The following is a 17,500-nucleotide window of genomic DNA, read 5'->3' on the forward strand; positions in this document are numbered from 1 at the left end:
ACCAGTCATTGAACGAAAGCGCTTCACTGTTGAGTAAAGTTTTGAGTCCACTCGTCAGCAATGGACAGTTGACGCAAAAAAGGAGTCAAGATTTGATTGATGAATTCAAAATGAATATGATGCGGCGAAGAAAACATTTAGATGAAGGTGAGTCACAGAATAGATAAATAACAGGTTGGTGCAAAAGTTTTGCCGGTTTGTAGACATTTTAAACCATTGTAATTTATTTTATGCATCTTACTTAAACATATCACCATGATTAATTTATATTTTTTTATTTCAGATTAGTAAAACATTATTTACGTTTTTCTGCAACATTCTTATCCATGTTGACTCGAAAACCAGAAAGAAAGTCATATTTTATCATGATAATGTTTGTTTTCACATTACACTACTGACCAAAGATCTAGAATTTAGTTGAGAAACCTGGCCTCATCCCGATTTCCCTGGCCTAGCTTCCTCGGATTATACCTTATTTCAGGGATTACAAAACTATTTAGACTATTTAATATCACGAAAGCAAATTGAATATGTGTTAGATTCATATTTCGCGCTAAAACTTAAACAATTTTACAATGAAGCGTTTATAGGCTTGTTGATGAATGGAATCAAGTTATAGAGAGCAAATATTGTTATTGTTATGAATAAAGATTTTCAGAAGCACATAGTTTTTTTTATTTTATTTTCCAAAAATGAAATTTTAAATTGGAATAAAAACTTTTGAATCGACCTAATACGAATAGCTTGTTAAAAAACTGAGACACATTGGTTTTAATTTATCTTTTAGCCTATACATTTACTAACGAATCAGATTCCAGTAAAGATTATGACCGTCAGTTAAACCTTCGAGTGTTGTTCCAACAATAAAGCCTCCTATTTTTTTAACTCAAAAAGTTGGAGAGCTACGAAGACGGGATTCTTAAAACCTGCGACCCAATCCAAAATTGATTTTTATACATAATAATTCTTAATGCACTTTTAACAGGAATTCAATGACGCACCTTTGCTTCTTATGCACGTCCATGACAGGATTTGCTTTCTTTGAGTCCCATACCGTTAATATCTGCAACAGAGAGATGAAACTTTCAAGCCACGAATGAATAAGTTTAGTCATTATAACAATGCAATTTGCAATCCCTTCTGATTCATACGGGCGGAAAAAAATTGGAGGCATTACTTTTAGAACACTCCTTGTATATTTACCATCTTATTTAAATAAAATTTTATTGGAATTATTATTTTCATAAACGTACTACCTGATGGGATAAGAGATATTATTAAGATTAGGTTTGAATTATTTAGATTATTCGGACGAGTGTTTTCATCTTGATGGTTATTCTTTCAAAGTTTCCACCGATGTAACCTCTGATCTTCTTCAGGTGTATCTTGTCAAACTCGGGAATCTTTACGAAATTTCGAAAAGGCTCATTTATTTAATCTATGGGCGTAACTGGCAATCGTTCCGACAGCCATAACCAGGTAGAAGTCCTAAATAATTTACAATTGTATTCTAAGTATCACTCGTACTATAAGGATTGAAGCGTCAACCTCAGAAGTGTGTCGTTAGATTATAATTAACCTAGCACTTTATTCGTTAAACCGTCCTTGCATATGGAATACAATTGCGAATTACTTAAGACTTGTACTCGGTCATGGCTGACGAAATGAGAACATGTTCTTGCAGTGGATTACACAAAGGGTTTCATAAGAAACTCCGTGCAGATTTTCGAGTTCGACAAGATACACCTGAAGAAGATCGGAGACTACATCGACCGAAACGTTGTTTAAATAGCACTCAAGATGAGAAAAGTAGTCCGAATAACCCAAAAAATACAAATAATCAATCCTCATCTCCAAAATTCAGAAACATGAAAAGATTTGGTTTACTCGCTACATTACAGAAGTTATTCATTAACAATTCAAAGTTTAAGAAACACAATATAAAAAGTTGATTGGTATGTTAAAAAATATATTGTGCAGAATAAAATAACACGTAGTAGATGGGAGGAAGTCTCAAAAGTGTAAATTGGTAAACATTATGAAAATCCGATAAACGTAGAACAAATGCATGATAGTGTAACAGAGCGCAGACGCGCATATGGCAGCTGTATGCAAATGACCGAGCCGTGTGCGAGATGACGTCAAGGCAAGGAAGAAATAAAAAAACATTTTTTAAAAAAATACGTGTTCGCAGACCGAAGATGACGTTAGAGGGATCACATTAGAGAGGTGGAAATAAATGCCGCTTGTTCCAATGGGAAAAATATGAGTCGAGTTTTTCCTTTCTTATGTTCCTTGTGACAAAATCTACAACGTGTTGGGTCTACATGTTAACACGTATGTAAATGTGTGATACGTTACAATATTCAAGAACCCTTTTTTGCTAATGCTGTTAGTAGGTTGATTAATATAACTTGTAAGTAAAATTGAATAATGATACAATTTTAGGAGGTGACAGTGGCTAAGTGTTTAGTAACACGGACTGGAAACCTGTGTGAGTCAAATTCGAATCCAGTTCGTTTCACAGGCCCACTTTTACTTAGGATGTTGGCAAACTTCATGTGGTCTCTCCAGTAAGTACTCCATATTTTTCTCGAAAGAATTCTAACTAAAACCAATGCTAACAAACAGGGAAACCAATGCCAACAAAAGAACAATCTGATTCATACGGGATGAATGATAAAATCCTGAAAACTTTTAAACACCTATTTTCTGTAACGTTTTATAAAATCTAGTGGATATGATCTCTTCTGTTCTCTACAACCCATTCCTCATATAATAGATGTCCCTGGTCTCTCTTTGCTTTATCGTTATGTTCATGGAAAGTGCTCGACTGAGTTCTAGTCTTTATAATATAGTCACAGCAAGAACTCGTCTTCTGTCACAACGAAAGAGTATTTCTTTACTCAGTTTTCCTAGCGTAAAGCGGAATTCTCATGCTTCTTTTCGAATGCTTCCCACACGTAGAACACATTACAACGGAACTACTTTTCCCATGATTACACTTTGGTCGTCTTCAAATCTTATGTCAGCCATCATATCATGGACTGCCTCATAAGCAGTGAAACGCAATTCATATCAATCAATTTTAGTACTCCAATAGTGTTGCATATCTTTCGGTTAGCACTCATTCCAGTCTCAATAATTTTATCTCTTGATAAGTGGGTGATAAATGGGAGCCCCAATAGTAAAAGAATTTAGTTGTGGATGAGTGTTAACCACCAAAAAAAACGTCATTACTTTCAAGCAACGTAATACATTGAAATTCAATATTACAGTTGTTATTGGAAAGTGGGAGGGGGTTACGGTGAAAAGATAAATACCGAGTCAAGCTGACAGCCTTGTTGCGCTATGTTCGAATACAGTCGGTTCCATAACATTACTTCTTCCTATAAAATGTTGGCACCCTTCACGTAGTATCTTCTTTAAGTGTCTAAGTATAGAAATCATTTTGAGAAACTTGTCGCGGTATAAGTTTCGAATCCCCCGTCGCCAGTGTTGTGGTCTTTCAGGCCAGTAATAATCAAGACCAGCACAACTGTATGATTAACAAAAACTGTATTAGCAGAAGTACATGTCATGACTCTGTGGGCCACAACTGCTACGAATTAAACGGTTAAGAATCGTTATCTAATTATGATAAGGTGTTCTATAAAGCAAAGAAAATATAAACCTTATTGGTTTATAATAGTTTGGACTATGATTATCTTGCAGCTGTGCATGACTAACGTATTTACGATGGTGTAATGTAACAGAATGCGTATGAGCTCGTGAAAAAATATCAGCAGGAGCTGTAGGATAGCTGGCTTGCAAAGATATTAGCAGCAGCATCTGAAAAAACATATATGCAAATTAGAAAGTGTGCAGGAGCTTGCGTCAGAAGAAAAAAGAGGCCGGGTGAGAGAAGAAAAGTCTGCGTTGGAGAAGATGGACATGTAAAGTCGAAGACGAGAAATGGCTGGTTAATGTCAGCGTGATAAGGAGCGAAAAGAAAAACGCGAGCGGGGTGAGATGGACATGTGGCCCCCGTAGCTGGTGTCGAGGCGGCGGGGTTTTGTTAATCTCATAGCATATAAAATGAACAGTTAGAAAAAAAAAACAAGAACAGGCAATGTTTGATAAGTAATCGTAATAAATGACTTTTGCTAAAACAGAAAGAAAGTCGGATTTATTTACTTTTGTTTAGCTGTTGCCTTTCGACGGTGCCAGACGACGTGAGGGTCGAGAGAGGTTTGAACTGTAACGAACGTCTACGTTACAGTGGTGCAGCATAATACAAAATAGAGGAAGGCTCTTTGTCGTTGTTAAAATGACTCACGTTAACAATTTAAAAAGGGGTCTCTGGATTACTCCATAGAAAAAAACAAATACAAGCAAGAGAACCGAACCAGTAAAAAATGCTATACATTCCGCTTCATACGAATAAAGGAAGGTCTCAGTTAGCCATCAGATATGATATGACGTTATGTGCTGGAAAATAACCTAATCTGTGCAAATTGACATTCGGGTGGCTTTTCCTGCCACCCCTACGCACTCGTCAACTTTATAAAAAAACATCAATAGGAGTTAAAAACAGGATTTTAATTCTTGGTTGTTGTATTTGGAGGGGGGTATATATTTCTTCTCGGAAACTTAGAAAATAAAATACAATAAGAAAACCTCGGTTGATAATTGATATATATTTTTGCACAGAAACCAATCAGCAACTGGAAGTACTTGCAAAGAAATTGAGAGAAAGACGTGCGCAAGAACTAAAGAAGTTGGAAGATAAACATCTCGAAGAAAAGCGGAGGTTGATGGAGATGTACATGGCAAATGAAAATTCCGATATGGAATCCAGTGTTGAAGTAAGGACATTTATAAGCTTTTAAGTCCGCAGACAATTAGAGACACTAATCGCTAATGATTTTTATACTTTAATTCCAAATCGGATTTTCTGTTATATTTTAATTTGAATTGTTTGTTTGTTTTTTTGTTGTTGTTTTTGTTGTTTTTTTTTTCTTCTGCGTTACTGTGCTTTTTCACCAATGTCAGTTTACTTGGATTTGTACTTTGACAATGTGATGTCAAAGGAAAGTTTCATATCTTGTAATCTACCGAGCATAATCTCTTTTCTTCCATAGAGTCTTTTATCTCAAAAAAGATATTCTCACAGTAGATGCTTGACGGCGAACAGGTTGTGAAAACAGTCGATACACTGTGACAATACAGTATAATATTTCTTTAAAAAGTAAAACAAAACTACAAGAAACCTATTTTTTTTATTTGTTTGTTTTTTTCAAGGGCGTCATTAAAAGCGAAAACGACAATGTGTTGTTATTCTACAACTATTACCTTGTTGCTACAAATAACATTAATAGGAAAGAGGGGGGAAAAAGATGTAGAGACGGTCTCTATATTCACTGTTACTACAACCAACATCTGATGTAACCTAATGAAGATACCACACGCTGGTCATATGTGTTAAATGGTGAAGAATTGTCTTCTATGGTAATTGGTCTGTCAGTCAAGCTTAATGTTGAAGTATTAGGGCCATCACTAAACGCGTAGATTGAATGAACATGCCTTAAGAAAATATGTTATTATTTTATTGAGTTTCACTCTGAATTTTTCGGTTTTCTGAGAATAAGTTTGAACCGTTGTTTGCACCGAATATTATAATCAATAAAATGAAACGTCTTAACGCTGTTATAGCAACGGAAGGTGTAATATAAAGTTGATTTCTAGTGAGATGACCAAAACAAATGTTGTCGTATGTATACGTTTCTATTATATGATTTCTTCTATAATTCAGTTACTTAAATCATGTTGCTTGTTTGTTCTAATTTTGATGTTAAGGTATATTTCGTACCAATCCCCCAATTTGGTTACATTGGCGAGTATGAAATCATTTCTTAATCGCCATTAGTTCCGGCTCTACTCATACCCAGAGTAGTACAGAGTAACACCCCCCTTAAACATGGTAACCATAAAATCTCTATCTCTAATATTATATAAAAGTCACTTTGTGTGTGTGTGTGTGTGTGTGTGTGTGTGTGTGTGTGTGTGTGTGTGTGTGTGAGAGAGAGAGAGAGTTCTTTCTCCTAGGTTCCGAAACGGCTGAGCCTATCTTTTGCAAATTTCACAAAAGGTAATTTATATTTCTGACAGCGTTCTTAAATACGCTTTGTACAGAAATTCATCTCGTAAGTATCGAAAATCGAAAAAATCCGATTTAAAAAATAGTCTTTCTTCTCTTATAGATAAAGAAAAAAAGAATTTTTACAGGGAAATATTTTACGTTACACCGGTGAACTCTTGGCCGGTGTAACGTAAAACATTCCACTATAAAAGTTCTTTTTTATATGTCTATAAAAGAAGAAAGACTATTTTTTAAATATCGTTAAGCCCAAATATCAGCTGACGTGATATTGTAAACAAACACAGACAAAAGTTGGTGAACGACATTATCATTATTATTTTTTTTTTTTTTTTTTTTTTTTGTAAATTAGTCCACCGGGCAAATTATTTCCCGTAATATATAACATTTAATACAGGATTGATTCTATAATAATACATACGCAATCTGCGTAAATTAAAATAGCATGTTTAAGCGGTCAATGCCGGGCGTCCAGTTAGACATTAATAAAATTTTAAATCCTTTCTGCAATCCAACCGCTTTTAGTACAAATAAATGCTAGCCAATGCCTTTGATTTAACTGAAGATAGTAAAAAATAAAAACTTAATGGGTAGTATTTTAGAGGTTGGTCACGCTGTAGTATAGTTTCAGCCATGAATCTCAAACAGTCCTTTCTTGTCACCATTCAATTATCCTATCGGATACAATGTGCAAAATTATTAAGATCTCTAGCACATTTTTTAATGGAAATTGCTCCAGACACGGCATGGAGCCACTTCATACAACTCTGAGGTTAAAACTAGTCAACGAATATGAGGACTAAAGGACAAAATACAGAATGCAATAATTACGAACCTGCCGAAAGTAAATTCAATGTCCATTTTCCACTCTCAAAATCTAATCTTTTGATACTGTGGTAATTTGGGCTGCAATAGCCTTTTTGTCAGATCAGGAATAGTGTGGGAAATTTTTTATGGACATTATCTTTTAAATAAACATCTAGGAAAGGGGAAAATCCAATAAATGTGAAGCACACTCTGCATAACATTTTATACTGATGAGACGATTACTAGAGTGTCCCTGTATATGATTGTTCGACATTTGTGAGTGAAAGTTGTTGGACCATTCTGGCATAACGTTTCTGAATTTTTGAGATGAGGATTGGTTATTTGTTTTATTTGGATTCATCGGACTACTGTTCTCATCTTGAGTGTGATTTTCACATTTCGGTCGATGTAACCTCCAACCTTCTTCAGGTGTATATTATCGAACTCGGGAATGTTTCTGTCGGGAATTTGGGCGGAATCTCGAGCGGAACCCTTATTTACTTCACAGGGGTAGCATGCTCTTGTTCTGTTAGCCATGGCTGGATAGAGGTTCTAAGTAATTCGCAATTGTATTTTTCGGTCACCTACACTGAGGATTGAACCATCAGCTTTCAGAAGAATATCACTTTTTACAATTGATTTTTTCTAAGTACTCTAACCACTACGCCATGTTCTTTATCTAATGGTTATCGTACTTGCTTTACTGTCTTTAGGTTTTGGTTTCGATCTCAGCTTGAGTACTTTTTTTTTACTTACAAGAAGTGAACGGTTTAGAAAAATCATGCACATATCTCAGTTTCTGTATTAACTAAAATATAATCTTTATGCATACTTTACGACCGGGCTACGCGGGCGGCCTGCTAGTAAATAAATAAAGTTTAAACTCCGTTAAATGAATTTAAAATATATCTAGCTGACAATTATTTTTACGGTGAGAAGAAAGAGACTATTTATTTAAAAACCAAATTGTTACATTAAATACTTAAAGTTAATACTTCGTTATATGTATTTGAAATATATCTAGCTGACTATTAATCTTACGGGAGAAGAAAAGATAATGAATTTTGAAAAAGAAAACGATTTTACAGTTTTCAATGAATAGATGAAGTAGGTGTTGATGTAAATTTCTTTATGGGCATTGCTCCAGACAAGACATGAAGCTAGTTAATGTAAGGAGCTAAGAGAGTTTTTTTTAATACTAATTCAAGATCCAAAACTAGCCAAAGATAAGTGTTAGATGGATAGACTCCGATTCAAAAAACAGCAATTTTCCCCTTTGTCAGAAACATTACTCGTGGAATATGGGGACTAAAGGATAAAATAAGGGAAGTAAGTTGGTAGAAATGTTACAAATTTGTACATTTATCTAAAATGGACCCGTCTTTAAAAACACTATTTGGTTTGAAAATGCGTGATCATTATCACTTGATTGTCCGGGTGTAGATGATCATTTTAAATATATATGAGAAAGTGATCACCTACTAAGTCTAAAATGTTGCGGTTGCTGTTATTTTTTATTTTTATTACTTATTTAACAGGCTATTTGCATGTGACATGTGATTGTCTAAAAACAGTAGATTCTTACTTATATTATTATTATTATTATTATTATTATTATTATTATTATTATTATTATTATTATTATTATTAGCTCACGTGGAGCTTTCACACAAGTCTACAAACGATCTGATTGGAAACCTGTGGTGTTCTCTGGAAGCTGAGTGACAACAAGTCTCCCCAGACGTTCAGCTCTCTCCACCTCCTTCGATAACATTTGTAAATGAATTTGCATCATCGTAACAGCCGCTTACCATTGATTTCTCGCTGGTAGTGGCCATTGGTTTATACTGGAATTTGAGTGGCACTCAGCCTCCCCAAGGTCACAGTTCTCTTTGCGCTTGTCCAGCCGAGGTCTGGTTGGCGCTCGCTCCTCAGTCTTTCAGTCCTTATTGACCCTTCTCGGCTCTTTGGTATCATTTTTTTTTTGGGGGGGACGGTGATGAAACAATGGGGGGATGCATGATGGGGGGTGTAGAACTTGTAAATATGCAGTTTCGGTGTTCTTAATTCCCTGTAACGCTTATTCGTTATATTGTCTTCTTGTATTATTCTCCGCATTCAAGGGTTTTCATTAATATTTCAGTCGTTTTCATTATCGTTAATCGTTGTACTTTTGCAGTTATTCCTCTGATTCCAATTTCTTACATTCTTTTTTCGAAGTTTTTTCGGAATTTTTCCTAGTGCTCCTACTATTATCGGTACTATTTGGATTTTCTTAATCATCCAAATCCCTTTTAACTCTCTGGCTAGCTCTGTGTATTTGCTTCGTTTCTCCTTTTCTTTCATACTCACCCTGTGATCAGCTGGAACTGCAAATTCTACGATTTGACAGGATTTTTCTTTCTTGTTAATTATTACGACATCTGGTCTTCTTGCTTGGATGGGTTTGTCCGTTTATATGTCCATGTCCCATAGGATTTTGTGGTTCTCGTTTTCGAGTGCTGTTGCGTGTTTATGCTTGTACCATTTGTCTGTACGCTCAAAATGCAGTCGTTTACACAATTCCCAAAGTACCACACTCCGCACTTGGTCATGCCTGTTTTTGTATTCCTTTTGAGCAAGTTTGCTGCATTCACTTACTATATGGTTTATCGTTTCGTCTCTTTGTCCACAGAGTCTGCATTTGCTGTTTTCTTGTGTTTTATCGATCCTTGCTTTGATATGGTTGGTTCTTATCGAGTTATCTTGTGCTGCAGTTATTCGAGATTCGGTTTCTCGGTTTATATGTCCTTTTCGCATCCATGTCCAGGTGTTTTCGTTATTCTCATCTTTTGTCATTCTTATGAATCTTCCGTGGAGTTGTTTCTCTTCCCATTTCTCTTTTCTCGTTTTGTCGTTTGTCTCTCTGTTTTCTGTTTTGTTTTTTTTTTCAGTGTCTCTCGCTGCCATAATTATCCTTTCAGTGTTTTGCATTATGTATTTTCTAGTCTTTTGTCGTGTCCTTCACACAGTCTTCTATACAGATCAGTCCCCTCCCGCCGACTTTCCTTTTCACCTAGAGTCTGTCAATATCGTCCTTTGGATGTAGTGCATTATGCATGGTCATGACTTTCCTGGTTTTCTGGTCGAGTTGTCTCAGTTCTTCTTTTGTCCACCCTATAAACGGTCCAGAGTATCTTACTAGTGATACTGCCCATGTATTAATACCTTTTATTAGGTTTCTACTATATAATTTCGTTTCCAGGAGTTTTCTTGTTCTCCTGAGGTATTCCTTTCCAATTTTCTCTTTCATTTCTGTTGCTCTGATGGTGTCCGCTTCCAGAATTCCCAAGTATTTATAGTCGTCTTGTTTCCCTAGTGCCCTCATTTCTGTTTGGTTGGGTAGTTCCATGCCTTCTGTCGTTTCCAGTTTTCCCTTTCTTATAACTAGTTGTGCGCACTTTTCCATTCCAAATTCCATTTGGATATCTTGGCTGAAGATCCTGGTAGTGTTAATTAGTGCCTCTAGCTCCTTTTCGGTCCTTGCAAAAAGTTTCAGATCGTCCATGTACATCAGGGGATTCATTTTTCCTCTGTACTGGAGAACTTGTATCCGGCTTGGCACTTTCTCAGAATACTGTTCAAGGGCATCATGGCTATGATGAACAGTAGTGGTGATAGCGAGTCTCCTTGGAAGATGCCTCTTTGTATGTTAATTTTTGTTATGTGTTGTCCATCAGCTGTCAATTCCAGTCTCCATGTTTTCATTGCATTTTCTATTACGTTGGTGATCCTACTTGGTATTTTATACATTTTTGGGGGGATCCTGTCGTACACTTTTTTGTAGTCGATCCATACCATGGCTAAATTCTTTCTCTTTCTTTTTACCTCCTTTAGGATCTTTTGATCTATGTATAACAGGTCATGTGTTCCTCTTTTTCCTTTTTGGCATCCTTTCTGCTCCTCGGGGATGAGTCCACGGTTATTCAGGAAGTGGTAGATTTGTACCCTCAGTTGTGCTGTCAGTATCTTCCACATAGTTTGTAAGCACGTGATTGGTCTATACTTGCTAGGGACGGTTCCTTTCTCCGTGTCCTTCTGTAGCAGTGTGGTTCTACCTTTTGTCATCTAGTCTGGTACGCTTGCTTCCTGTATACATCTTCTCAGGTTTTGGGCTAGCCTTTCGTGTAAGGTTGTGAATTTTTTTAACCAGTATGCGTGTATCCCGTCGTGCCCTGGTGCTCTCCAGTTTGTTTATTATTATTATTATTATTATTATTATTATTATTATTATTATTATTATTATTATTATTATTATTATTTTAGGATGACTGGTACAGAACTCCAATAATACCCATTTATCACATCAGCCCAGAAATTTATCTACGGCCTCAAAATCAACAAAGATTAGACCATTCCTGTAATGATCTTTTCCCTGTTGATTGCGGTGTAATGTTGGTTCTGCGCAGTTCTAGGAGGTCTACCCTTCCAGGCCTTTATTTCTCTCTTTTATAAGGGATTAGCTTATTGCTAATCGCCTGAGGCGCTCTGTCAGGTATGCCGACGGAGGAGCACATGTATCTTTTGCAGAGTCAGAGAGCTCGTCCTCTGGAACACTGACTTTTTCAATCCCACTTTCCGACCTTGTTGTCTCAGTTCTTGCAATGGAAGAGAAGTAAATACCTCAATAATACTCATTTACTGTTAATATTATCAAGCTTTAATTATATGCACTATTTCAATAGAAATATTATTATTGATAGTAAATCATATAGATAGATAAAGAAATTAATCATGGCATTTCCACAGGTCCCGCTAACAATCATTGTGGTTGTTGGGATAATTTACTTTCAGAGATTGTTTCATTGTAGGATTATCAGTCGAAAATTACACAAATGAATGCTGAATTAGAAAACAAGATGGATGAATTGGACCAACAAGAATCTGACGCCATTGAAATATTTCTGAAGGTTTAATATTTTCGTTATTCTTTTTTTTTTAATCTAAAAATTGTGAACACCAAAGATTATTTTAATCATTGCCGGATATTTCTTCTGTGGTCACATGAGCATTTATTTTAGTTTATTTTTCTAATCAGTAACCACTTATAAAGGCCAAAACAACTCGAGAATACAGATTAACGAGATGGATGGATTGACAGATGAATGATGCTGAATAATATGAGAGGATTGAAAATCGCCATATAGCATACACTTCAAACAAAAGTCAAATTAGAAAACATCAATTCTACTCCCTTTGTCATAAACATCGTTAATGGAATAGGAGGATTATCTTCCAGTCAAAATACGGTTTGACGCTAAACAACTTCCAAGAAAACGTTTCAGGATTTTATTTATTAACATACTAAAAGTTTACCAAAATCTGATCCACAAACCTCCAAACTATGACGTCATAAAACGATGACAGCCATCGCACTAAAAATAACTAATATTTTCATATATCAAAGCTGTAGCTGTATGTGTTGCTTACAGAAGAGTTTGCATTTTTATACTATATATTTTGATATAACAATTTTTATACTAACTTCATGGACAAGCCATGTCATTAAGTCATCGATGTCGTCATGTACATTTCTAAATATTATAGAATACACAGTGCATTTTAAGATGTATCTCATCACTGAATAACCGTGTCAGCTCAATAGTCACTATTTTCATCATCAGACACTGCTTCCTCACTCATATTGTCAAAATGCCTTTCTTGACATGGTCCGCATACTGGTGAATAGATAAGTCCGTCTCTTTTGCAAGTGTATCGAAGTGTACTACAACCATCAGAATAGCTGCAGTGAATTATTTTCAGAAATGTTTCTGGCACAGGCGAAGTATCCATCATCACTGGAACTAGACTGTTGTTCTGCAATTCCTATCCTCATTCAGTAGTGTACATGGCTTCACTATTGTCCATCCAAAGCATCACTTGGAGGTAATTCCGAAGGGCATGATACTTCGTTGCACAGGAGGTCGGCGGCAGTCGTTCAGATGTAACAAAGCTTTTGGCTGAACAAACTTTTTGGCAGAAACTAGAATATTTAATTGCAGACAGATTGTCTTCAGATTTGCTTCCGAAAAAAATGCCACCGTCGCTTTACAACCAACGTCTTCAATCTCAGCTATAATTTTACTTAGGTGTGTAAAACTTCTTAGCACAGCTCTTTAAGACAGAGTCTCCGTCCAAAACGTTGCGAAGAGCAGATTTTTTTTTTTTCGATTTTAAAAACCGCGGAAGTGGTATCGCATCCCTTAAAAGCATGCAGGAACAGAAAACTAATGCAGACACCGTATCCAAATAACTTATTCATAACGTTAACGTCATATACTGCTGCAGGAGTCCCTTTATCCGAGTAAGAATCAAGCTTGTCATCGCTGGTTGACACATAATGAAGTAACAGCACTAATAGATCTGTATCTTCGCCAATGACACTTGTACTTTTGTTGGATGACATACACACTGACGCCTTAACAATCGCCACATCTGCATCCCCCTTTGATTGTGTTACGTGACAACCTCTGTCCTTTATGCGTTGTGAAATGAGATTGACAACAAATTTCGTTCCTTCAGCACTATTCACTTTGTTACTTGTTTAATTTTGGGGGCGTCTCTGATAGGTAATGTCCTTAATGTTTTATCCTCCAATGTAACTATCAAATACTATCATAGCCTTGTCAAAGTGCTTTACTGTGAAAGATGCATAGTCGTCAACGATTGAACAATATATCTTTTCTTCTGACCACTTCAGTCAATGGAGAAGAGATACTCCGTCAAGAACGTTATATTCAACTTCTGGTATAGCAGAGCTGACGCATTTGAACTCGGTTCTTTCATAATAGTGTTTTGTTTGGTTTGCGTTACAGTTGTTTTACCTCAAAGAGGAATGGTGGATATGGGGAAAGTTCAAAGGCCATTATTTCATCAAGGGAAAGATCAGCAGTTTGAGACACTACAAGAAATCTTTGTTTTGTCCTTAGCAACGTCAACTGCCACACTAGACGCGAGGGTCTTGGCTTTCATAGACCGCTTGTTAGTTCGTTAATTTAATGTAAAATGTTTTGCTGAAAATCATTAAAATTCTGGATTGTCTCCTTTTTTCCCGTGTAGAATTCTTCTTAACCTGAAAACAAATAATCATTAGTGGCAATCCGAAGTGTGTAAATGCCTTTTTTTTTCTGTGATAAATGATGTGAAATAAAGCAAATAAATCATTTAAAGGTTGGTTAAAATAAAAATAAATTTTCATAAAATAAAAAATAAATTTTCATAAAATAAAAATAAATTTTCATAAAATAAAAAGAAATTTTCATAAAATAAAAATAAATTTTCATAAAATAAAAATAAATTTTCATAAAATAAAAAAAATGGAAGGCGGACATTTACACGCCTTTCTACGATAAAAAGATACAAAACGAAATCGTTTTAATAACGTGTGGCCAACGTCGTTCGACGTCAACGTGTTTTGGTAAAATTTGTCTCTATGCATCGGAACTCCGCACGATTGGAGATGCCACGTGATACCTGATGCACTGCACAGAAGGCAAGTAAATGTTGTCTCTATTCACTTACCTCCTCACAAGGACAGAGTTAGACACAGGGTCAGTTTTTAATATGGGGATCCAGCCCTCTAAAAAAGAAACACTCTGCTTTTAAGTTGGAACAAAACAAAAAAAGTGCTAGTGCAGTTATTGAGCCGCGCTATTTTTTTTTAAATAGTATTCTCAAGTTTAATTAAAGTTTTATGATATCTGTTTTTATTAAATTGTAAATTTAAAGTACAGAATAGTTACAAAGCACCCTCCCCTCCCCATGTTAAGAAAAGCTTTCAAAATAATAACGTTAATATTTCAGCACCGATCAATAAGTGCAGTAGTACCAACAAAAGATTTTCTTCGGTATAGAAGAATTCTCAACTATTTATTGAAAACAGGAAAATGAAGTCTAATATCAGAACAGATACTACACCTGGCTTCGAAAAGAATTCTCATAATTTAAAGCAAAGAAAACAAAAATATTCTTAACTTCCATTCTCTGCAGTTGAATCTAATTTATACAAAACAAAAAACATGACTGATGCTTTTTAATAATCGTTCCTCTTTTCTGACATATGAATCCAATTTTTTTTTTTTTTTGCTCGTTTGTTTTACAGAAGATGAACGAGAGTCGCTCGGCTGAAATGAAAGAGATCGAACTGGAACTACTTAACGAGATAAAAACTAAAACGAACTTTACTCAGAATGAAGCGCAGAAAATAATTCATCAATACCAAGCACTACAACAGAAACATGCCGGTGTGTTAACATTCAAAATGGCGAGATTTTGCTGTTTGGGGTGTTTTATATTCATGTATTGTATCTTAGATGCAAGAGTTGTTGCTAAGCAATATATATATATATATATATGTGTGTGTGTGTGTGTGTGTGTGTGTGTGTGTGTGTGTGTGTGTGTGTGTGTGTGTGTGTGCCTTTTATATGTATATATATATATGATTACTTAATTTCATCACATGAATTAATATACGAAAGTATAAATTTATGCGTAAACTTAAAGTATGTACTTCAACAGTGCTCAATACCTAGGTAGAGCTAGGTAGTAAGTTATAAAATATATATGCATAAGCCTGATGAATCCTAGCGTGGATGAAACGCGGAATATTCTGTGTAGCTTAAATGCCATATATATTTTATAACTTACTATATATATATATATATATATATATATATATTTTCTTTTCCTTTCTCTTGCTCGTCTCTTATTATTGCTGTACTTACTTTATCTTATTTTCTTTATATATTATACTATATATTATATATAAATTTTTTTATTATGTTTTTTTATGATTTTTTTAAATCAAACAAGAATTGGATTTTTTTATTTTATAAATATATTTTTATTATTTAGAAATTTTCCCCCTCCCATTTACACCCCTACCCCACCCCACCCAATTGTTCTAATCTGAATGGTTTTTAAGTCGGCGTTATCTTTTTACCATTACCCTTGTATAATACCGGCTTTTTATCCTCTTCTCAAGAAAAGCATTTAGCTTCAAAATGTCATGCCTTAAAAAGGTTTCTCCCTGGTTTCCTTTCTTTAGTCCTTACTGACTTGATAATGTAATAAAGCTCCTATGAAATTTAACTCCTTATATTTGTTCCTCTTAATTGGGTAGAGTTTTATTTATCTTGATAGGTTTGTCTTATCATTGAAAATTTATTTTCAACTTTTTCTTATGTATATATATATATATATATATATATATATATATATATATATATATATATATATATATATACTCCTTCTTTCATGACTTTCTCAAGATTACTAATTTGAAGAAATAACATACGAGTACAATATTTCAAAATATTTGGTGCATTTGTGATGTGAAAAAGTGTTTGCCTTTATTTTTGTTTCTGCTTTTATAAACGAGACATACTCGTTGGAATTTAGAAACATGTGGTGCAATTACGACGTGAAATCAATTTGTTCGTTAGAATGCAAAGCGATACGTATTGACATTGAATGCGTACATTTTGCTTTGTTTTACTTACTTTATCATCGATGTTGGGAATGTCGCGTTAATATCTATCTAGCCTAAATTCGAGTTCTGTTCGGTTAGTATAAGTTTGCGGATAAAAGAAGATAAATTATAGGGGCCGTTACGTTGTTTAATTGTGTTAGAGTTTATAATGAATGCCGTTTCGAGAAGTTTACGCGCTGAGATTTATTTCATGAGTCTAGCTTGTTTAGACTTAAAAGAATCATCATGTTGCTAAAGAAAAAGCTTTGAAGATACAAAGACACCTTTTACGCTTTTAAAAGAAATTTTAAGTTCATTTTACGAGACATCTGTAATCTGAACTTTATTGATACATATATATATATATATATATATATATATATATATATATATATATATATATATATATATATATATATATATATATATAGCTTCCTTCAGACTTGACAGACTATGGATACTCACTATAAGGGTGCCTGCGCGTGGAATTTTGTGGCAAGAGTTGCGCAATCTTAAAACCCACCTCTCCTGAGTCGGCGTTGTTAAATACCAGTGGCATGTAAGGTTCAAGACAACTGGAAACAATGCTGAGATAAACAGAGAGGATATAGAGCGCCTAGAATTCCCAAGTGGTCACTATTTGGTACTAGCCAGTCTCAATGTTATTTAGCTTCGGTGATCTGACGAGAACCGGTGTGTCAACGTGATTATGCATATATATATACGCTAGAAGAAGTACCCGTCGTTGACTGGGTTCAAAAACAGCCTACAGAAAATGGACTGTGATTGATGAAAGTATGATAGGTTATGAAAAGTAGGGGGTTGTAAAGAGATAGGTTTTGATACTCAACAATTTTACCCTAAGCAAAATATGATGAAAGTAAAGATAAGTTTCGCGAAAATATATTTTTTATATCAACTTTGTTTCCATTCGTAGCCAAGAGTGACCAACAAAATGATCTTTCCTTACAAAGAGAAAATGTTATATGCATAATAATATAAATATACAAGAAATAAATGTTACCATAGTCAATAAAAGTTACTTT

At 34.8% G+C, this 17,500-nt stretch overlaps 1 protein-coding gene across 2 annotated transcripts in view; it reads left to right on the forward strand.

Moving 5' to 3' along the window:
* LOC145283630 (uncharacterized) overlaps positions 1-17,500 on the forward strand; it is a 107,823-nt gene that overhangs the window by 33,864 nt on the left and 56,459 nt on the right. For both annotated transcript variants that reach the window (XM_080132583.1, XM_080132582.1), the window contains exons 9-12: positions 1-147; positions 4,693-4,847; positions 11,797-11,895; positions 15,087-15,228. The exon at positions 1-147 is cut by the window's left edge and continues 70 nt beyond it. In XM_080132583.1, the coding sequence (XP_079988709.1) occupies positions 1-147; positions 4,693-4,847; positions 11,797-11,895; positions 15,087-15,228 (543 nt within the window). The remainder of the gene's footprint in view (positions 148-4,692; positions 4,848-11,796; positions 11,896-15,086; positions 15,229-17,500) is intronic.

Source organism: Euprymna scolopes, chromosome 8 (assembly GCF_053919585.1).
Source record: "Euprymna scolopes isolate OS-2025 chromosome 8, ASM5391958v1, whole genome shotgun sequence".
In the NCBI taxonomy this organism is placed as follows: Eukaryota; Metazoa; Mollusca; class Cephalopoda; order Sepiida; family Sepiolidae; genus Euprymna; species Euprymna scolopes.